The 24,048-nt window shown below is 40.8% G+C and overlaps 1 protein-coding gene across 1 annotated transcript in view; it reads left to right on the top strand.

Moving 5' to 3' along the window:
* LOC140545645 (myelin basic protein-like) overlaps positions 1–24,016 on the top strand; it is a 34,984-nt gene extending 10,968 nt beyond the window's left edge. The window contains exons 2-4 of the mRNA XM_072668549.1: positions 4,240–4,298; positions 11,139–11,193; positions 23,727–24,016. Of these exons, the coding sequence (XP_072524650.1) occupies positions 4,254–4,298; positions 11,139–11,193; positions 23,727–24,001 (375 nt within the window). The 5' untranslated portion in view covers positions 4,240–4,253 and the 3' untranslated portion in view covers positions 24,002–24,016. The remainder of the gene's footprint in view (positions 1–4,239; positions 4,299–11,138; positions 11,194–23,726) is intronic.
* The last annotated feature ends 32 nt before the right edge of the window (positions 24,017–24,048 follow it).

Genomic DNA, 24,048 nt, shown 5'->3' with positions numbered 1-24,048 from the left:
GAGTCCTGAAAGTTCACCCGAAAGCCAAATATCTCTCTTTTTGAGTCGTGTAGATTGTATTGTTACTTTGCTTTGTGTTGCACACAAACACTTAATGTAGTATTGTTTAGTGTTGTGTTGCTCTGTGTTGCTCCTGCTCCACTGTCAACTACAGTCATGGCCAAAAACATTTGAACCCCTGCAATTATTTCATATTCACTACTTCTCCCATGCCATTGTTACAATATCAAATATTTAGTTGAACACCCTTTTTGAACCTTTTTGAAACAATGACTGAATGAATAAGTCATTTCCTGGAACAATGAATAGATTTCTGACACCTTTCTACTGGAATTCTGTGCTCCAGTGCAAACAAAAGAAATAAACAAGTGAAACCCACAGCATTAGTAACTGAAATAAATTACTGGGAGAAGTGGTGCATTTTCTGGAATGCAGGGGTGCCAATATTTTTGGCCGTGGTTGTTTATGGTTGAAACGAGAGCAAAGCCTTTTGAACTAGACTCGTACCACAGATTTTGTGAGCTTGCATTTTTAGTTTGAGATCTTTTTTAAAGAGCCGTGGGAAAGCTGTAGTTGCATATTCCTGGTTTGACCTCAGACTGTTGGATCGGTAAAGTATTTGCATTTCCCTGCTTTCCCTGCCCTCTGCATTGTCTCTTATCGCAGAGCTGTAATAACGTGGCTGTGGATTCAGTCCCTTCAACAGCTTTCAACTTTTCACAGCTTTTTTTTTTTTCTTTTCTTTTCTGAATGTTGTCAACATTTAACATTTAGTAGTCATTTTGGTGTGATGTGCTGTTGATGAGACCTTATGGACTTATGAATGTAATTTTTTTTAAGCAGTGATGCCTAATCTGGTTGTATTGCCCTAGTCTGATCCAATGAGTATCATCACCAATACCGATCTGTTCTGATCTTTTTTGTTAATAAATAGTGGCACACATCCTGAACTATGCTGTGATATTATAGTAAAGATGTGGGTTTCCACACATGGTTTAGGAGAATGGACGGTCATCTACAGAAAATGTATCTCTAACGCATACAAAGCTCTAAAACCTCAGATATTAAGTTACGTTCTCATGTTTCACTGTAAACTAGTCATATAAGGATAAACCTGACCCAGCTTTTGTTACCATATAGGAGCACTTTGTATTTCTATAATTACAGACTGTAGTCCATCTGTTCATGCTGGAGAAGAGGGAGAATTTCGCAGCTCGTTCAGTGGACACATACCATGTGTGTTGAACTGGTACAATTCCATCACACACAGCACTGCTGCTGAGTTTTTAAGCACCTTATTGTCATCCACCGCCAAAATAATACCTGCTCTGTGGTGGTCCTGTGGGGTCCTGACCATTAAGTGACAGGGTTAAAAGAGGCTTACAAGATTAAAGAGAAGCAGATGGATTTATAGAACTACAGTGTTCATATAAAGTGGAGCTGAAATAATGGGCCGAGGTCATTTCAAACCAAGGGTGGTCATAATATTATGATATGTCTGTGTGTAGTTTCACACTGCAGACTCAAATGCTCCTCACTGTTGCAGGCAGGGAATAATGGGTGTAATGGGAATAATGTCTGTCAAGGGTGCCTAGAGGACACCAGAGTGTAAAAACAAAGGATCAGAACTGAATTGATGTTAAAATATGCCTGGCCAGAGCAGGTCCTGATGTACTGGGTCTCAGATTGTTTTGTTTTTTTTAGTCTTTGTGCTTGTAGGTACCATTTAAGTCAGGAAATTGGAGCTAAATCTACATTAAGGTACACTGTATTGTAGGGCAATATTGTATTGTAAGGCAGCAGATAAATCATACTGACACTAATAGCATAGCACCTCACAGTGTGCCCACAACACTGTCAGATTTATAGAATGGAGATGTTTAATGGGCTTATGCTTCAATTACAGAACATATTCCATCAAGGAATCCTCACAGCAGCTTTGTTTTTATTGTGGGTCAACCTGGCCACTTATGTTCATGACCTACTGACTGTAGTGCTTAAATGTAGCACCACATTCTAGAGTGTCTGTATTTCATTCCTCGCTCAACCTGTGAGAGAGTAAGAAAGGTGACTTCTTTAAGACTGAAGGTGCCTGAGAACCCCAGAGTAAAACATTAAACCCCATACCCAGCTGAGACTCACACACACACACAAACACACTAGAGTGGAGAATACATCCGTGTACAAAGTCTGAATCACATGATCTGTACCGCTGAGCTGGAAGAGTTTATCATTAACACTGTTGTTTTTGTTGTTGTTGTTATATGAAGATTCTGCTGCTTCTCATTCTTCTGCATCTGCTGCATCTTCGGCCAGTTTGTCCACTGTCTCATCTTCAGCTTTTAATCACCATGATACAGATACACTAATGACACCAAATGTGGGGTACCATAGCAACTACCTTGCCACGCAAAAAAACCCTTGACCTCCAGATAGTAAGGGCACACGAAATGTGTTTAATATTGATTGTAAGTCAGTAAATGATAGAAGGTTATTTTTTACACACTTATATTGGTATCTAGTAGCTCTAATGCAGTGTCACCAACTATCTGAAGTTTATAAGCATTAAAGGGAGTCTTATTTGAGGATTTTACAGGAAATAAGGTTCTTGGGCTGATTTTGTGTTGTTTTGTGTTATTTTTAACTATTAATCCTGGAACGTAGACATTGTGAGAGATTGTGTTTGCCTGCACGCACACCCAGGTGTGTTTACTAAAGGATGTGGTGGGGTTTCTTGGTTCAGTCAGTCTGCTGCACACACACTTCGCTGCCTACAGCGCTAACAGGCTGATTAAATGTCAGGCAAATTCCATTTTATTTAAAGGATAAAGGTAAAGGTGGATAAAGGTGCACATATTTGTCACTGTACAGTGTGGACTGTACAGCGAAATGTGTCCTCCGCATTTAACCCATCTGGTAGTGAACACACACTCACACGCACACATGTGTTAGGGGCAGTGAGTACACACCCAGAGCGGTGGGCAGCCAACTCCAGCGCCCGGGGAGCAGAGAGGGTAAAGGGCCTTGCTCAAGGGCCCAACAGTGGCAGCTTGCCGAGCCCGGGAATCGAACCGGGCTCGAACCCACAACCCTGTTATCGATATCCCGGCGCTCTAACCGCTGAGCCACCACTGCCCCACTATTTGGTCTAGGAGGGGCTGTTCCTATATATATATGTGTGTGTGTGTGTGTGTGTGTGTGTGTGTGTGTGTGTGTGTGTGTGAGTGAGACATTTTTTGTAAAATACACAAAGTCACTGTAAACAAGCTTTGAATAAAAACCTCTAAAGAAAGCTGTTACAAATTAACCCTAGACATTAAATGATAAAACCAATAAATAATGCATTTAAAGTGTAGAAAACAAAAAGAGAACAATACAACTATTAAAAATAAAGAGGCTACAAATGGTCATTTGTGAGATGCCATAGAAGAAACAATTTGGTTTCTTAAAGAGAAATGGGGATAAATATGCTTGTGAATAACATTTTAAAGGTTTAATTGGATTCTTTGTAGCACCATTGTTTTTAAAAGTGTGGGGCCTACCTCCATGAGACCTGTCTAATGACCATGTTATAACCAAAATGAACTCTTAACTATCTGCCACTGTTAATATCACTACTATTAACTATCTACACCATGATTAATATATTCTGGTTATGATCAGAGCAGTTCAACAGTATAGATGGTTTGGTAACTTTTATCAATAATTTATAAAGAATTCTGATCAGAGAAGGATTGGTCCCCCTTGTGAGTCTTGGTTCCTCCCAAAGTTTTTTTCCTCCAGCTCTGAGGGAGTTTTTCCTTGCCACTGTCACCGTTGGCTTGCTCACTGGGCACTGGGGATCCAGTGAGGGGATCCTTCATGTCTTCTTACATTATTTCTTTTGTGTCTCTGTCTTTTACTAATTACTAATTATGTAAAGCTACTTTGTGATGACAACAGTTGTAAAAAGCGCTATACAAATAAATTTGACTTGACTTGACTTGACTTGACCTCAACAATGAGTCCAGGAGTGTGACAGTGTTTCTCACACTCACAGCAGCTTTTGTTTTCTGATAGAATTCAGAAAGACCACAGGTGTGTGTGTGTGCGTGTGCTGTGATGCTTGACATTTTCTTCCACTTCCTCTCCCTGTGCCTCACATGATCTTCCTGCAAACCCTTTCACTTTGCTTTGAGTTAATTGCAGTGTTATTGTTGCTGATTTGTTGTATGTGCCTGTGTGTGTTTGTGTTTGCAGTTGCTGTTGGCAGCATGGGACAGCACCTGGGAAAACGGGAGCCTTCACCCGAGACCAAGGTACAAATAAGAACACACACATAATACAAAATTGTGAATGGAGATGTTGATTTGATATCTTGCTAGTCATTGCAAATAGGCAGACAGACAGTTTTCTCAGTCAGGGATATTCGTAACATGCCCCTAACAGACTGCCTACCAATCCGTTGAGCCCCAAGCCACCCTTTGGTGCATGTTGCTGTCTTCTTGTTCAAGTGAACGCATTTCTGTGATTAGCCAAGCTGACTGTTATTAAGCACATTTCGGTTTCATTGACATTCATAACACGTCGGATCATCTGTCAGATGGATCCACTGATTCAGACCTGTTAGGATAATGGTTGGGCAATATGGAGATATTTTACTGTATTGTGCAAAATTTTGTTATCATGATACACATTATGCTTTTCTAGGCATACCAAGGATACTTAAATAACACAGACCAACTGCACATTTCTTTACAAACAGTGTAATTAGTCTGGTAATTAATCTGTTGCTAATGCTGCATTTTGTCTGCAAGTCATGTGAATAGTGATGATTGCCTATCGTGAAAATGTGCAATAGGGATTATAACCTCTCCCTGATAAATCGACTACTGTTACTGCTTTTTCCTTTTTGACATTTATTACATGTCCTTGACAGACTGACCGTTATGAAGTCTGCTGTGTATTGCGTGTGTTCAGAGTGGATCCAATCTGCTCCTGGCCCTCAGTGTGTTTAGCCTGCTGCTAGCTCAGTCTTTATGATCATTAGATTGCTCTATAACGTGCGATCGTTGCTGAGGACTTCAGTCACTGAATTTGTGGTCAAGCTGCAGATTAATCACACATACTTGTAGACTAGCACTGAAGTTTGGGCTGATCTGAGAACTCCCGGTTCTCTGCAGCTGTGAGGTTGATGAACAGAGTTGTAAGGCGTCAGCAGTGCTTACCTGTGCAGAGAGAGAAGTGCAGTGAGTGTGTGATTACTGTCTCAGAGATGGAGAGCACTCTATGCTCTCTCATTATTCTTTTCTCACTCTGTATTCTTTTTTTTTTCCTGTCTCTCTCTCTGTGCATCTCTTTACATATGTCAGTTTCTCTCCCCTGTTCTCTCTCTGTGTATCTTTGTCTTTCTCTCTCTCTCTCTGTCTCTCTCTCTCTCTCTCTCTCTTTCTTTCTCTCTCTTGATACAACTGATTTGGACATTTGCATTCACAAATACAGATCCTCAGGGTAATGTCAGGAAAGGTTCTGTAAACGGGGCTTCAGAGAGCGATAAGGCCCTTGCTCCAGGGCTTAACAGTGGAAGCTTAGCTGACCCAAGTATTGAACCCACAACACTGTGATCAATAACTCCTGAGAACCAACTGCCTCACCGAACTACACTGTATTAATTTAGTCAATTTTACTTTAAAATGCATCAGAGAGATGTCTGCAGCTGTGATTGATCTGGACACCCACAGCACACCTTCAGGCTCATTTGCATATTGTGATTGTAACAATATATTGTGCAGTCCTAACACACACACATACACACACACAATTACTATTCCTATATCAGGTCTGCAGCTCAGACTTTTGCAATGATGTCCTTCTACAGTTTATGGAGTTGCCATGGATACCACTTTATGAAGCTTTTGTGATTCTTCTTGGTGCACACACACTGCATACTGCATTGTGTAAGCATAATATCATATGTGAAGTGTGAAGGTGTGAAGAAACAGAAGTACCCAGAGGAAACTCGCAGACTGTGACGGGAGTAATAATTAAACCCACAATACCAGACCCCTAGAGCTGTGTGACTTACAGCTGTTAATCAGTTAGAGTAAAACATACGGACACTTTTGACTGGTACTGTATGTTCCTTCTGAGTGTCTCTAAATGTTCTGAATTTAGGGATCTTTAATAAGGTGAAATTTGAGCAACGCTACATCCATGCTACAAGCTAAGCTAACGCTACCGCATGCTGAACTGAAGCTGCATGACTGTGCATCTGCTACTGGACTGCAAAACTCTTTTACACACTTGGTTGGGGCGGTGGTGGCTCAGCGGTTAGAGCGCCGGGCTATCGATAACAGGGTTGTGGGTTCGATTCCCGGGCTCGGCAAGCTGCCACTGTTGGGCCCTTGAGCAAGGCCCTTTACCCTCTCTGCTCCCGGGCTCCCCGGGCGCCTCTCTGCTCCCCGGGCGCTGTGTGTACTCACTGCCCCTAGTGCACTAGTGTGTGTGTGTGTGCGTGTTAACTACCACAGATGGGTTAAATGCGGAGGACACCTACGTGCACACCTAGGTCTACCTTTTTGGGCCTTTGAGCAAAGCCCTCAACCCTCTCTGCTCCAGGGGGCACCGCAGCATGGCTGGCCCTGCACTCTAATTGTAACTTTTTTTTTTTTTGGCAACTAGTTATTTTAAAATGTTATTTCCATAGCAAAAGCCAATTTTCCTCTCTTTTTTGTTAACACTAGTAAAGAATGCATCAAATGATATAATTGAAATACTATGTTAAACTTTCACCTTCAGTGCTTCTTAGATTACGCTTTTAATAGATCGGTAGGGAGTAACCTTTTTTTCTGGGGAATTACTCACTTTTAGAGCACTGTACTGCAGGGTGATGGTATTCCAAAGTATAACGATAAATAGGGTTGTGTAGTAAACACACAGTCCTGTGGCCATAAGCGGCAGGCAGTGGTTATTTCCTTTAACAATAAAGCTGGCAGACAAATATGAGCTGCTTAGCGGGTCTGCGCATGTGTGGACCCACAAGTGGTTAGCATTGGAGGCTTCATTTTGAGATAGTCCTGCATTGCGGAAGTATTTTATAGTACAGCACATATTTACACATTGTACAGTTGACTTCAGAATATATATATATGTGTGTGTGTGTGTGTATATGTGTGTGTGTGTGTATTTGTGTGTATGTATGTATGTATGTATGTGTATATATATATATATATATATATATATATATATATATATATATATATATATAATATACACGTGCATCATTGCTAATTAGTGACTACTTGCTTCCATTCATTGTTAGAAATGGTTGTGGTTTGACTAAATAATTGTGTTGCTGTCTAAAATGTAATTCCATATCCAAGACAACTTCTGTTTGATGGTGATAGAGTAGACGAGGAGATGTTTTATAAAGCTCTGGATCTTGTAGAGCTAGTGTGGTGTGTAAAGTGGGGTTCTGCAGGACCTGCAGTGCTGCAGTGTCTGAAGGTCACTGAGCTGGAGTGGGTGGGTTGGAGATGAGGTTTAGAGAGGCTTGTGCCTTCCAGACATGTAATCTCCAGTGAGAGGTGTTTGAACATGGTACTTTCTTCACGGTTTTCAAGGTTAAGATGCTGGTGACCTTCGAGAAGATGGTCTGTAGAACACACACTTACTATAGACGGTCATCTTCTCACGTCTCCTGAACATGGAGAAGAACCGCAAATGCGTCCACTCTAATAGAGGGAAGAGCAAGCTCATGTAACAGAAGAGTCCTCCATGAGACGAGTGTTATATTGTCCTTCAGCATTATATGTTTCAATCCAGAGCTCATCAGCATAGTCTATGATTTTATTTAAAATATTTAAAATAAAAATTTAATTCCAAAAAGGAATAAGATACAAAGAAAAGAGAAACATGTGAGTAGCAAGTATGTTTTACACTACAAGCTTGAAATGTCTTACAAAACAGGATGCTCCATACACAATGACTCTGCAAAGCCTTTTTCTGGTACAGCCATTACAAACACACACATGGAATTTGTGCTGGTCTAAGTTGTTTGTTTCAGCCGGATGTTTAAACATGATGAATGGACCAATAAATGCATCCAAAATCACTTGGAAAAAAGTCTTTCAACATTAAATTTGAAATGTATGATTTGCTTTTCATGTGTTTCTGTTTTGGAGATAAGGTTTAGTTCCAGCAGCAATGGCATATATAATGTAATAGAGAGGGGATTTGTTTTATGAGGATATAACAACAAGAAAAAGTAGATAAGAGATAATTTGTTGTACTGTCCACAGAAGGCTTTATACTACAGGGTGGGCCATTTATATGGATACACCTAAATAAAATGGGAATGGGTGGTGATATTAACTTCCTGTTTGTGCCACATTAGTATATGGGAGGGGGAAACTTTTCATGATGGGTGGTGACCATGGTGGCCATTTTGAAGTCGGCCATTTTGGATCCAACTTCAGTTTTTTCAATGGGAAGAAGGTCATGTGACACATCAAACTTATTGAGAATTTCACAAGAAAAACAATGTTTTCCCTAACTTTATTCTTTCATGAGTTATTTACAAGTTTCTGACCACTTATAAAATGTGTTCAAAGTGCTGCCCATTGTGTTGCAATGCAACCCTCTTCTCCCACTCTTCACACACTGATAGCAACACCGCAGAAGAAATGCTAGCACAGGCTTCCAGTATCTGTAGTTTCAGGTGCTGCACATCTCGTATCTTCACAGCATAGACAATTGCCTTCAGATGACCCCAAAGATAAAGGTCTAAGGGGGTCAGATCGGGAGACCTTGGGGGCCATTCAACTGGCTCTCGACGACCAATCCACTTTCCAGGAAACTGTTCATCTAGGAATGCTTGAACCAGACACCCACAATGTGGTGGTGCACCATCTTGCTGGAAAAACTCAGGGAACGTGCCAGCTTCAGTGCATAAAGAGGGAAACACATTATCATGTAGCAATTTAAAATATCCAGTGGCCTTGAGGTTTCCATTGATAAAGAATGGTTCCACTATCTTTGTACCCCATATAACACACCATTCCATCAATTTTTGTGTTCCAACAGTCTTGGCGGGATCTATCCAATGTGGGTTAGTGTCAGACCATTCTTCCGTTAACTTCACCATTAACATAAAAGTTTGCCTCATCATTGAACAAAATGTTCTGTGTAAACTGAGGGTCCTGTTACAATTTTTGTTTTGCCCATTCTGCAAATTCAGTGCGCCGATCTGGGTCATCCTTGTTGAGATGCTGCAGCAGCTGGAGTTTGTAAGGGTGCCATTTGTGAGTAGCTAATATCCGCCGAAGGGATGTTCGACTGATGCCACTCTCCAGTGACATGCGGCGAGTGCTACGCTGTGGGCTCTTGCTGAATGAAGCTAGGACAGCCACTGATGTTTCTTCATTAGTGACAGTTTTCATGCGACCACATTTTGGCAAATCCAACACTGAACTAATTTCACGAAACTTGGCAAGCAGTTTGCTAACTGTAACATGGGAGATGGGTGGTCTTGTAGGGTGTCTTGCATTGAAATCTGCTGCAATGACCCGTGTACTGCGTTCACCAGACATCAATACAATTTCTATCCGCTCCTCACATGTTAACCTCTAACCTCTAACATGTCAATGGCTGTAAACAAAGAGAAGCTTGTAAATAACTCATGAAAGAATAAAGTTATGTTAAAACCAATTGTTTTTCTTGTGAAATTCTCAATAAGTTTGATGTGTCACATGACCCCATTCCCCTTGAAAAAACTAAAGTTGGATCCAAAATGGGCGACTTCAAAATGGCCACCATGGTCACCACCCATCTTGAAAAGTTTTCCCCCTCCCATATACTAATGTGCCATAAACAGGAAGTTAATATCACCAACCATTCCCTTTTTATTTAGATGTATCCATATAAATGGCCCACCCTGTAGATTATAGAGCATTGCTGCTAGTGAGGCGTTAGTGAGGTAAGAATTTTGGATGAACTGATTCAGAGTCCTATTCTGTGTTGGCAGTACTTCACTACACAGACTAGGCAAGTTGTCTGTGTCTGCTTTTGCACATCTGTCAGCAATGTGTGCAACTAAACATAAACTTAACATAAAGTAACAAAGTGTATGTTAAGTTTTTCTTTTGTCTTTATTTGAAAATGTGACTATGAGAAAGGAAACCTAAAAGTAACTGAAAGTAATATGATTACATTAATATAGTAGTCCCTTGGAATATGTTAGAATTATATTTTTGAGCATGTAATCTGTAACTGATTACATTTTTAAAGAAACTCTTCCAACCCTGTGTGTGAATTCGGTCATTTAAAAAATTGTTAAATTCTATGGTTTTACATATCTGGACATGATAATTTTTTTTTTTTAAATCAGTTCTTGGCATTAATTGGATAAAAACAAATGTGATCGCTAAAGTAGCTTTGAGATTTTACAAATGGCTAGTTTGTGCTGGATGTATGCACATCCATAGAGTGACTATTCACTCTGGCCAGTCAGCACCAAAGTTTACATGTGACATTTTAGTCCTTACTCTGCTGTAAAGGGCTGTAGGTGCCGTTCAGTGGCAAAGCACCTGTAAGGTTCATGTGACAGCATTTCATTTGGGTTAAAGTCTGGACATTAAATGGACCATTGCAACCTATTGATTCTTTTATTTTTGAGCCTTTCTGTTGTTTTGCTGATTTTCTGATTTGGATTATTCTCCTGTTGCATGACTCTATTTTGGCCTCACGTTTGACACTAAAATACTTTTTATACAGATTTGTATAAAAATGATTGAGGCTCTTTGGCTCTTTGGTATTGCGTCAACAAACCTCAGAATGCTCCAGAACAGCAAACTGTAAAACATTTCAGAGAGAGAGAGAGAGAGAGAGAGAGAGAGAGAGAGATACACACACACACACACACACAGGTACACTTCCATCCCACACACTAAACAAAGAGTGCAGATTCAAACCTCTACGTAGGGAATGGAAATGTATCTCTTTCTGTAAAAAAATAATTAACAGTAAGGGCCATGACCGTGTGTGCGCGCGTGACCGTGTGTGCATACGGACATGTGGTATCATCATTCATAGACTGCAGTGTTAAACACACTTGAAGATGAACTGAAGTGTTTTCTCCTGTTTGTTTGTTTCCTCTTCAGGCTCTGTCTGACTCACAACCCACCACAGAAGCAGAGTCACAGGACGACGTTTTTGGTAAACAGTCTTTTTGCACTTTTGCTTATTTATTTATTTTTTGGGGTTTGTTGTGGAGGATGTGTTGCTTGTACAGATGCAGTCTGACGGATCCTCAAAGCTGAGAGTTGTAGGGAAGGGCTGGTAATGGCTGCGTTTCACGGCGGTGCCTGAAAGCCTGTGCTGCTCTCAGGTTTGAGAACAAAGTGAAGCTAAAGCCTAGCCGGCGTGTTAAAAGCCTGCTGCACTTTACCTGTCACTACTTTCAACGCTAAATCTGTTGGCCTCAGAAGATGAGAGCACAGTGTCTGAGGATAGCTGAGAGCAGCACCTGCAGAGGTTTTGGCTCTTTCCCTGTAAAACACACCTGCTCCAACTAATTAGCTGTGCTCAATTAGCTAATTAGCTGTGCTACATGCCTCTATCTCTGTTTATGGCGTTACACAGTTGCTGGTGTTAAGCAAAATATCAGATCTCTTCAGGTTTCCCTTCTTACAGCAGTGTTGGATTAGCCAAGTCATGTTTGGCGTCTGAAGTTTAGCGTAACAAAGTATAACATTTGTTTAGAAAACTGGCCATAGCTAAGCTCTAAGGCATAGACTGACCACTGCTGTAGATTAAGTTAGTTGACATGTTGTGTAGTGAGGGTGGTGTTGTTATTCTCTTCTGAATGAAGACTGTGCTATAATGATGTAACCCCAACAGCATAGTGAAGATCATCAACGTAGCACTTGTTCACCTGCTCACCTCCGCGGATTTACCTGCTTAATAATTTAAGAGAAGAGAGAAGGAGAAAGAAAAGGTGTTCAGACACATACACAGACATACAGCATCCATGGTTCTCATGATCTGATCTCTCTTGTCTGACTGTCTGTGGTCTGATCTGATGGTTGGTTTGACCACTAGTCTATCTATCTGTCTATCTTTCTGTCTGTCTATCTGCCTATCCATTGTTTTAACTGTCTGTTACGTGCCAATAGAATCCCAAAGGCACTAATTAACTTTATGATCCGGTGGGTTTTAACTTCTGTTTTTTGTTTTTTATCCAGTTGTTCCATTTAAAATATGTCAACTAAAGCCTTTACCCAGTTGAGTGTGTGTGTTTATGTGGACCTTTAACATGATATAAGCTCCCATTACTGCAGGGGAGTTGAAGGGGTGTGTGCTAATGTGCAATATGTTTGCATTAGCTGTCAGAAGCCTGGGCCTTCTCCTGCTGAGTGTGTTTTCTACCGTTTCAGTGACTCACGGTAAACACTGCTATCAGATTGGCTGTTTACTATTAAAAGCCCATTAGCTGTACGGTAGAGAGAAGGTGTAGGAGCATCTCTGCGCTCTGTCATACTCTTCATCTAAGGCACCTTAGCTGACCCTTCACCCAGCCCGGTTAACGTATTAAGGTGTTGGAGCTATTACTCACACTGCAGGGCGATTAGATGCTGCACCCCTGAGCCTGTTTGAGCAGGGCAGCCCCTGCGGTGGGTTAATCGAGGTTACAGTGTTGAAAGTGAGAGTTAAGTGAGTGTGAGTTGGGGTGTAGTGTGCAGTGTGCTGGGATGCTGGTGTGTAACTCTGTACTGTTTCAGTTGTTGAGTCAGAGCTAAGCTCACGGAGCGCTGGGTTAATGCGTGTTCTGCTTTGAGCTGTGCTGATGAGCAAGACGTGGGCGCTTTAGAGAAACACAGACTTTGTTCCGTCTGCTCAATTGTATTAGGAGAAAGTGTACCTATAAAAACCAGGGGCGTGTTTTAATTGGGGGACACAAAATTTTGAACCCTTGAAACCCAAAATCCCCAATGTCCTAAAAGCTCTTATAAGAGTCCCAAACATTTGTGAACAGAGAGTGAACAGATTATAGTATATATTGAATAATTCATAGTGGATACTAAATAATTGGTAAAAGATACCTTATAATTAATAATAAATAATAAATAATTCATAGTGAATATTGAATAATTCATCACAAATACTAAATCATTTAAAAACATACCATATTAATAGTGGATATTACATAATTAGAAGTGACTTGATGTAATTAATAGTAAATATTGGGTAATTCATCACAGATATTGAATAATTCATAGCACACACCTACATTCATAGTGGGTACTGAATAGTTCAATACAGATACTGAATAATCCCTGGTGAGAACAGTGTTATGGTTCTGACAGTAGGTGGCTCTACATCTTCCTCAGGCAGTTGTTATGCCCATCTCCCAGCTTACACTGGCTTACGGTTTGGCCATCATCTTGCCTACACAGCAGTGGTGAAGCTGGGTGAAGAGGCGGCAGATAAGAGGCAGTGAGGAGAGATAGGCTGAGTGAGTGGAGCCTGGCTGGGTTTGGACAGTAAACAGTGGGAGACAGCAGGGCTGCTGAGTTGGAAGTGCTTTTAAGTGACAATGGAAAAAGCTGCTGCAGTGTGTCTGAATAGAGAGCAGTTCCATCAGTGTTTGACTAAAGTAAACTGCATTTACTGGTAGTTTGGACTGGGGATACGCTGATGTGGGACTTCTGTTTATTTTATTTTTTGTAATTCTGGAGTCTTGTGGTTGTTTCCAGTTTCTGGTTGTCTCTGGGGGGAAAAAACAGGTCCTAACCAGACTTTGGAAATCTCCAGGAAATTTCTGGAGTTTCTTGTGCTCTTGTTGTCTTTTTCAAAGTATTTTACAGAGACCTTGCTGGAGTCTCATTTGTTTTTTCCAGTGTGTTTTCAGTGGCTGTATACACTGTAACTATTTATAACCGATCAGGCAATTTGAGAATGTTGATCCCCAGTTGTATCACCTTAATTACTTAATTATTATTACCTTTTTTCTGCAAGAAGGAAAATAATTGTTGAGGTTCATTACAGCTTATTTCTATCTGTTCTGTTTGTAGTCTGATCAGGGGCTGAAAACTAAACATACCAGGATGACTTTGCGTTCTGCAGTTTATTATTTTTATATATTTATTTGTTCATTTTGTTGTTACTTTTGTTTTGTCTGATTATTCAGTTCAGTACTGATTCTGCTCTAAACGTCATCCAGCAATCATAACAAGAACAAACCTTAAACTACCTACGTTCCTGCTCCCCACCTTAAATAAAGATTTGATTTGGTTCTGTTGGTGGGTTTGATTGTTTGTCATTTGTCCCATCTCCAGCTTAAATGGACTTTGTGTGTTTTGATCAGCACTCCAGTGAATTTAGAGAGTGTTTCTCAGATGTAAAAAGCCTCAAATCCAGTTAATCGAAGCTTTTGTTATTGACCAAATACTTATTTTCCACCATCATTTACAAATAAATTCTTTTAAAATCCTACAATGGGATTTCCTGGATTTTGTCTCTTATAGTTGAAGGGTACCTATGATGAAAAGTACAGACCTCTCTTATCTTTCCAAGTAGAAGAACTTGCACAATCAGTGGCTAACTAAATACTTTTTTGCCCCACTTTACATAATGTAGATGTTGTAGGATGAGCCCTTAAACTGGTAAGCTTTATATTACTTCAGTTCTATAAACAGTGCAGTAGGACACTAAGCATACTGTATAGTGTGTGTTGTGCAGTGTTTATGTTGTGAATGGCTGAGGCTGATCGAGGGGTTCTAATAGAGCAGCAGATATGATTGTGTCTCAGAGATGGGCTAATACAGCACTGAGACAATACACCCTGTGCTCTCACCCCCTGCAGCACCAGGAGAACCACGTCGTTCCTGCAGTACATGATTTCAGTTCTGCTCTTTATCTCTGAGAACCGCTGTTTTCCACACAGATTAGTCCTTTGAGCAAATTCAGCTCTTTCATTAAAGTTATAGATGTTCCAGTCTTCACTGCACAGGGGAAGTCAGGCTTGTAATGCATACAGCCAATCTGGGTTAGTTCTTACTCACTGAAACTGTAATAACAATGACAGTTCTAATAACATTAAAATCCAGTACAAGTTCTGATAATATTTAACTTCCTGATTAAAGGTCAAATTAAGACTTCAGGAAGATAAATCTACAGAATTTATGAAGTAAAATGTTAAAATGTTTATTTTTTTACTTATATCATTTATGTTTAATTATTTTGATATTTTAAAACTGCAAGTCATACAACTAATGGGTGGAGTACTGTATATGCTTTTGTGATCTACATTTGCTTTGTAGCTCCAGTATTAAACAAAAGCAAATTTAGCTACCGGACATGACTCAGCTACTCGACTGTATTTTTGTGGAGGTGTGGGGTGGAGCAGTGGTGGCGTGGGGTGTTGTAAGATGAGGTGGTGGTGGAGTGGTGAGGAGGTCAGGGATTCGGGTAGGTAAATGATTTTTTTTTTTTTTTTGCTGAACTATAAGCCACTTTAGGTCAGTCATTGGAACGAGGATTTTAGCGTTCAGGGTCTTTAGCCTCTTTCATTTTCTGCATATCTAACCAGCAGCCTGGACTCGCATCAGTGCTTCAGGTCAGTGCTTGCGCACCACTCTCAGCTCCACAGACGGCAGTGTGTTCTCAACAGATACCGCCTCAGAATGTGTGTAAGGCTGGTTCTAGCTGGTACAGGCTGTTTTATAGCCTCTCTGCTGTAAAGCCACCATTGTTGATGTAAACTTGTTCATCACTGTGGCTGTGTTCTCCTCCCTCCCTCACACTATTGTGTCACACTCCCAACACTCTCTCTATCTCTCTCTCTCTCTCTCTCTCGCTCTCTCTCTCTCTCTCTCTCTCTCTCTCTCTCTCTCTCAGAAGGAGAGACCTATAGAAATGCTGTTGTAAACTGAGGGAAAAAACGAATTTGTGTGGATGTGGGACGTTATAGCCTCAGTGTGTGTGTGTGTGTGTGTGTGTGTGTGTGTGTGTGTGTGTGTGTGTGTGTGTGTGTGTGTGTGTGTGTGTGTGTGTGTGTGTGTGTGTGTGGTTTCTCACACACACACACACACACACACTGTTACTGTAACTAAGATCTCAAAGTAAACTGTGTGAGAACCACCACCAATACAGTGGCAGAAATCTAAACTAGTTGCGTTTGTTGGGGCTGATGGCTTAATGATCAGTAAATCATAAAAGTAAGAATTATATCACAATACTATGTTATTGCACCAGATCACAAACAATATGATCACAATATGCCACAGCACAATACCAGGTTATGGTGCTAAATACATTTGAATGTTTAGCCACTTAGTATCAGTACGTGGCCATAAAGATGCTCATCGGTCAGGGGGTTTACAGTGATATGGTGTGTGTCTGTGTTTGTGTGTGTGTGTTCATTAAGCGTTTTGGACGCGTGTCTATCACTGAGAGCACACAGACACTCAAGAATGGGATCCAGCTTGTGTCATGGACTCATTCATTCAGAAACTGTGTGTCTATATATAAATTGTATGTGTGTGAGGGTGAGTAAGGAGGCTACTGAATCTTTGGGCTCACGTCACAACTTTGACCATCTGGCTGGACAATTGGAGTGTGTGTCTGTGTAAGTGTGTGTGTGTTGACCTACAGCTCTGCTCTCATCACTCTATATTAGCTCGCAGGCACACACTGAACACACATACACACTTAGGCTTGTGAAAACTTCATCTCAGTGAGGAAGAGAGAACAGCAACTCACAGTTCGGAGCGATAGTGTTAAAATTAGTGATCAAAACTCCATATTGTGATATACCCACACAGTAAGAGGGTAAAATATAAACTGGACCTTTTATAGTTGAACACTCGTTTCGTAGGATTGTGATACAATACCTATACTTTCACTTGCTCATGCAATTGGAAAGTGAGACAGTACCCATACTTTCACTGTAGTACACTTTTAATTTTAATAAATTTTGATTGTGATACAATATTCACTATAGTATAGTTACTGCTCTTTTAATTGAGATTGATTGTGATGCAGTACCCTTACTTTTACTATAGTGCAGTTTCTCCGCTCTTTTAGTTTCCCGGTTGTATATTAGATCTCTCTCTGTCTGCTAGTTTTCAGCTGTATTAGTTACAGTTGCATAGGGTGGGTCCGCAGGGGGCTGTTCGGTGAATGCAGGCCGAGGGCAGATGAACAGAGAGAAACTGTCCACTAAACTGTGGGAGCAGCAGAAGGCTTCACCCAGGTGGGTGGCCTGGGGGGGTGCACATGCCTGCAGGGCATTTAGATACATGCCTGCAATGCCTACTGCCCACAGGCTTCTAAACTGACCCGCATTGTTACTGCAGAGGGAGAGAGAGAAAGTGAGTGACAAAGAGAGAGAGGAATATAGGGAGGCTGAAGCCTACACTCTGAATTCTTTCCCCGTTGTTCCTCCATTGCTGTGGGCATCTCTCACATAGCTACACTTTTCAACTTCCTCAAGAGTTTGTCCTCTATTTGATTAATGTTCTTTTACTGTATTCATTCTTTACAGTAAATCTCACTCTCTCTCATTGGCACAAACTGTAATTAACAACTGTTGCCAAAGTAATTCTCCAAGTGTGATATATTTGGTTGTCAATAAATTGATTTCAACACTCCTGATATAACTGACAATATCTCACACACTGAATGTCATTTTTCAGTAATGTGATTATTAGCTCACCTGTTGGCTCCCTCCAGTTGTGTTTTAGCAACTAGAACTTCTTATCAAATGTCAGAAGCATTAGTTGTGCATCTCAGATTTGAATATCATACAAAAGTACATTTCTGTTTTTGTTTAATTTGTCCATAGCTATAGATGGAGCAGGTGTTTATCACATCTCTTGACAATACCCTACATAGATTCTCTAGGAGGTTCAGGTCCGGTTTAGTTGGCCAGCCAGTCAAGCATAATATTATTAACAAACTATTTGGTAGTAGCTCCGTCTCCATAAAACTTCTCAGCAGATGGAAGTATGGAAGTTCGATTCCCGGGCTCGGCAAGCTGCCACTGTTGGGCCCTTGAGCAAGGCCCTTTACCCTCTCTGCTCCCCGGGCGCTGGAGTTGGCTGCCCACCGCTCTGGGTGTGTGTGTGTACTCACTGCCCCTAACACATGTGTGTGTGTGAGTGTGTGTTCACTACCAGATGGGTTAAATGCGGAGGACACATTTCGCTGTACACTGTACAGTGACAAATACGTGCACCTTTACCTTTTTACCTTTACCTTTAAGTGCTCCAAAGTCTGCTGGTAGACACTAAAACAGTGGACCATCACTAGCTAAAGACAAGCACCCCAAACCATCACTGTGGAATCTTCACACTGTACTTCAGATACCTGGCTTCTCCACTCTTCCTTCTGACTTTAGGATTCAAAATGTACTTTTACTCTGATGAACAGAGCAGCAGTCCAGTTTTTTTTTCTTAGCCCAGGTAAAATGCTTCTGATGTCTCTGGTTTTGGAGTGGCTTGATATTAGGAATGTGGCAGTTAAAGCGCCTTTGCTGGAGACGTGGTGGCTTTTGGTGCACTGAAACCAGTTTTTAAATCGACTTTCTTGACAGTCCATATGAGGCTACGATCATCCTTGTTTCTTGTGCACTTTGTCCATACCACATTTTCCCCTTCCAGACAACTTTCTATTGTATGCTTTGATATAGCAGTCTGTGAACAGCCAGTTTTTCAGCAATGACATCCTGGGTCTGAATTTCCTTGTGAAGGGGGTTGAGGATTTACTTCTGGACAACTGTCAAGTCAGCAAGACTGATAGATACACATTATTTATACAATCTAAATAGTAAATTTTTTAAACTACAAATGAACTATGCATATAATCTGAGATACTAGATTTCTGATTCTCATGAGCTATAAGCCATACTGATGACATTTTTTTAAACACTTTTTAAAACAAAACTGAAATTGTTTATTATATTCAATATTTTGAGAGGCACCAATATTTCCACTTTGCCATGAATTGATATACATATCTAAGCAGCTCAGTTACAAAGATTTCAGTAGTGTGAATCTGTCATCAGTGTTGGTGATGACGGTGATTGGGCTTTATAAGAACCTGGTTCCAATTTTAAATGTTCATAATAACTGTATAATTACACATTGAAAATATTTACAATTACAGTGATGGTGTATTCTATGTTACAGATTACAGTAGTACACCTTATGAACGTCCAGCTTTAACTCCTAGTGTAGTGGGTAACGTCACCCTGTGGCAGGATAGATTCAATTCCACGGTCAGATCACCACTCTACACCAATAAGAATCTTTGGTTAAGACTTATAACACTACATTCTGCTGTAGCATGGTTCCTGTGTTAGAGCCTTGGATAAGAGCTGTAATTGTAAATTCACACATTTACATTGTACACATGTACACTGAGTACACTAACAGCAGATTCTCAGATGTGGTTTTACATGTGTAATATATTTTTATGGACTGCTGCTACATTTTCTGTACTTTCTGTACATAAATAGTATAGCTGTAATCCATCTATAACATAGTACACTGCCAGCCATTACTCTTATTGCATACATTGTTAATGTTTGATTACACTTGCCTGGGCACTTTAGAACTGTTTGAAGATAAGTTGCTTTCTGTGTTTCTTTAATACCCACAAAGCCAGTAGGCTCTTAGGACTAATGTGTCCTTCTTTCTCTGTATCAACTGTTTCAGGTGTTGTCATTCCTTTTTATAGTAATGATGATGGATTTATTCCACTAGGCCTCACGTAAAAATACAGCTACTTCTGTTGCTCTCGGTTAATAATCTGATTCTAATGATTCTGTAATAAAGTTGATAACTTGATGTTTATTTTGTGTGTCCCAAACTGCTGAGGTAGGACAGTGAGATGAGATTTTATGAGCCAGGAATGGACTAGCCATCAGGAGAACCAGAACAGTTTTTGGTGTGGGTGCGACTGAACAAACAAGATTGCGAGAACTCTATCTATGCATTATCTATCTTTCTCTCATTTGTAGTGCAAAGTTGCATTCAGAGTACTGAGTTCAGGTTGGGTTCGACCCAAGCTGTCCTAGAAGACTAGACATTTTATGGGACAAGATGGAGAAAAATGAATGATGAGTACAAATATATTTGAAAAAATGGTTTTGGTAGAGTCGCTGTGATTCTTCTGATGAGCTGTTGTGTGCAGTTTACATCAGTCTGTGGTTTTCTGTACAGTAGAGCAAAAACTCTACTGGCATGAAGACCTCCCACCTCAGAACACAGCTTATGCCACAATAGCCCCTGTTAGCAACCTTTGACATCTGGAACACTCCTCGTTTTTGTTTACTACAGTAATGACAACTAGTTGACTAGAAGAAGTGGAAGAGTGGAATATTTCTAAAAGCAAAGTTATTGGAAAAGTCTGACAGTGTACTAAAATGAGCATCACAGCAAATATGCAAATTTATTGAGGTACAACAGTGTGGACCAATACGCTATGGTAAGTTTTTGCCCATATCGACCAACCCTGCTACTTGCCAAAATCAATCAGAGCAAAAAACAACCATGTTTGACAAAACTTTGTTTATCTGCTTTGTTCTCTTAAATAAAAGAGCAGATTCAGAACAAATACAAGCTCCTAAATTTCACTGTTTTTAAACAAAGATACAAACTTTGAAACCTCATGAATACATCCTCAGAAGTATGGCACTGTTTTGCTGTATCAGCCATTTAGTTCTGTTTTTTTGTCTAGAGCTGAATTGTGGTTAGGGTATTAAAAAAGAAAAAAAAACAAAGCATTTCAAATCGCTGCGCTCAAATCTGGTTTTGCTGTTTCAGATGCACATTAAGTTCTTCAACAAATAAGGCCATACATATGCACACCATTTAAAAACCCACTGAGTCATCAACTATCAGAAAGTAAATGTAATGGATATAACACTGGATATAAAACCCTGGAACAGATGATTTCTAATTTTCTATTATTTAAATATTGCTTCCATCTGTCATATCAGCATAAGAAAACTGAAAACTTAGACTGCGATCGACTAGCCATCTCTACAGACTTCCGGAGCTGGTATCTGTGATATCAGGCCACCTTCTTTCATCGCTCTGAGGTCCAGTTCTGACTGGCCACTGCGACCAGTCTATGGCAATCCAGACCCATGTACAGCAGGGGTGCTGCATTGCGTGTTGATGCGTTCCCCTCATCACCATTATTAGACATTTCTGTTTTGTACCAGTAGTTCTTCTATCGGTTCCACCAAGGTGGAATAGCCTCCTTCACCCTCCTGCATCAATGAGCCTTAGGCACCCGAGTTGGCCAGTTGGTAGTGTGTCCTCGGACCACCGCAGTGGGGTACTCACTCCTGCTGACAGGGAGCCCACCACAAGCCTTGGAGCCGTTTAAGAGACACTTCAAACGTTGGCTGGACAAAATTATTTGAAGCTGCTCATTTCTCCCACATCTAACAGAACTGTAAGAAACGACTGTTCAGTCTAAGAGATATCCCAGACCTCTACATGCGAAACTGTTTTGGTGGCGCTCTAGGATTTGAAGTCTTTCCTGATTCTGATGCTGCATAAATCAGATTTTCAAAGAAGAAGGTTCTGAAACCGCTTTATATCAGTAATCTGGGTGAGTGGGTGACCGCAGGCTGACTGGGCCTTTCATTTTAATTGGTTCCACTCTGCTGACCAGCCTTAATTAGACAAAAAATGAATTAGACACTTAAGATATTTGAACCGGTCTTGTTCACTTACCTGCAACATGCATAAAAACGACCTGTCCAGAGGCAGCGAAAATTAATGCATGTGTTTATTGTAATGCTGTATTTTCTATGTTTACTTTCTATGAAAAACTATTTCTCATAAATGAGATGACAATTTTGAACATTTAATCTAAAGTAGTATGTATTTACTCACCATTTTGGCTGGGGGGTTTCAAGTAGGCCTACAGCGGGTAAAATAAGTATTGAACACGTCATCAATTTTACTCTAAAAGTAAATATAAAGGTGCTATTGATAGTCTTACCAGATGTCGGTAACAACCCATTCAATCCACACACGCAAAGAAATTAAACAATAGATGTCTTAATTATGTTTTTGTTAATCCTAGCATTTGGATCAAATGTTTTTTTTTTACAATAATCAGCACACATTTAGTCAGGTTTGTCCAAACCTTTGACTGATACTGTACATTGTCTTGCATCACTGGTGTTGAATTTGCAAACTGTCTCAGATTAGCTGTAGTATAAATATGAAAGTTGGTTGGCTAAGCGTGGTTGGAGCCACACCCAGCCTGCCATCTCCACCACATCAGATAAGTGGCACCATGGAAGGAGTTTAAAATCCATACTTAGAGGAGTTATTCCAACCACACTGGGCTCTTTGTTGGGCTGCAGGCGAGACAATGGGCCACTGTCAAGAAAATATTAGCATGCAGATTCTCCGGTGTTCTGCTGCACCATTCCTCATGGGACACTGCAGTCTTTGTTTTGCTGGATGTGGCTATGACACCGAGAGCAAACTCAGTGGCCTTGGTGGTTGCTTGGATATTGCTTTGGTAATCTAAATGATTGCTAAGGTGTTGCCAGTTGTTGCTATGGTGTATTTGGTGGTTTCAAAGTTGGTTGGTTGGTAAGACCATATTACCTAGTTCAACCGATGGCCTATAAAAAGGTGTCTCATTACCAAGGTGCCACACAAGAAACGCCTCATGATGGGTAAAACCAGTGAGCTCTCTCAAGTCCTTTGCAACCTTATTGTTGCAAACATACTGATGGCATTGGTTACAGAAACTACTAAACTACTGAGGGTTCCAGTTAGCACTGTTGGGAGCTACAGGAAGACCTGGAATCAGTAATGCACTCATCCGCGATGGCCTGTATGTACACTCACCACGCAAGACTCCATTGCTGAAGAAAAAGCATGTTGAAGTGTTTTTAAAGTTTGCTCATCAACGTTTAGACAAGCCAGAGAATATAGTCTAATCATATAAGGCTAAAATCTAACTCATTAAACCATGATACACACCATGTTTGGAGGTCAAAAGGCACTACAAATATCCTAGCTACAATCTATACATTTGCCAAATGACAGCACAGTGTTAAATATGGTTTTATTTGGTGGTTGCTTGGTTGTTGCTAGGATATTGACTTGGTAATGTATATGATTACTAATGTGTTGCTAGTTGTTGCTGTGGTATATTTGGTGGTTGGTACGTTGTTGCTAGGATATTGCTGTGTGTTCTATATGGTTAGTAAGGTTGCGCTAAGTTGTTCAAAATGTTGTTAAGTATTAATGGATCTATGTAGTTCTCTTTCTGGAGCAAAAAACAAAACCACAAAGTTCATCTGTTGTAATAACATTAATATAATGATAAGACTTTACTAAGAGTCATGAAAGTTATCCCAAAACTCATGGTGATGTAATAATGAATCATATCCCCTTTTCATATATTTGTTTTAGTAATATTTAGCAAACAGACCTGGTCTTATATATAATGTTATCTTTGTCTGTCAGTCTTTGTCTGGGTTCAGCCCCCTCAGTGCTTCCCTGCGTCCTGCATCGTGGAGAGGCCTCGGCTAGCGCAATTGCCGCAGTGTAACAGAAGCGCTTTCGCTGTAGGAGGCGCAGCGGTGCTGACAAAGACTACTTGTTGAGGGTCTCTGTGCGGGGTTAGAGGGGTCCGGCCCATACAGACTGCGCACTGTGTTTTGAGGAGTGTGGGGTGTAACGCTTGTTGTTTCTGTGCAGGCCTGAACGAGCCAGATGTCAACCAGAACAAAGAGTGCTCCAGCAAGAGTACAGGGACGACCCCCTCCCCGGCTCCAGAGCAGGCCAATCAGGTGGATCCCGGAGCGTCGGGGCCACGCCCACACTTGGTCCGCCTTTTCTCCCGAGATGCCCCGGGCCGAGAGGACAACACCTTCAAAGAGCGGCCTTCGGAGTCTGACGAGCTGCACACCATACCAGAGGCTGGAGCCGGACTGGACGACCTGTCGGAAAACGCAGAGCAGGACGCTGACTAGACTCGCTCGCTTCCCGCAGCCCCTTGCCCTTCTGTTGCTCTCTGCTG

The sequence above is a fragment of the Salminus brasiliensis genome, chromosome 23 (assembly GCF_030463535.1).
Source record: "Salminus brasiliensis chromosome 23, fSalBra1.hap2, whole genome shotgun sequence".
Taxonomy (NCBI): domain Eukaryota; kingdom Metazoa; phylum Chordata; class Actinopteri; order Characiformes; family Bryconidae; genus Salminus; species Salminus brasiliensis.
This window is presented reverse-complemented; position numbering and strand designations above follow the sequence as displayed.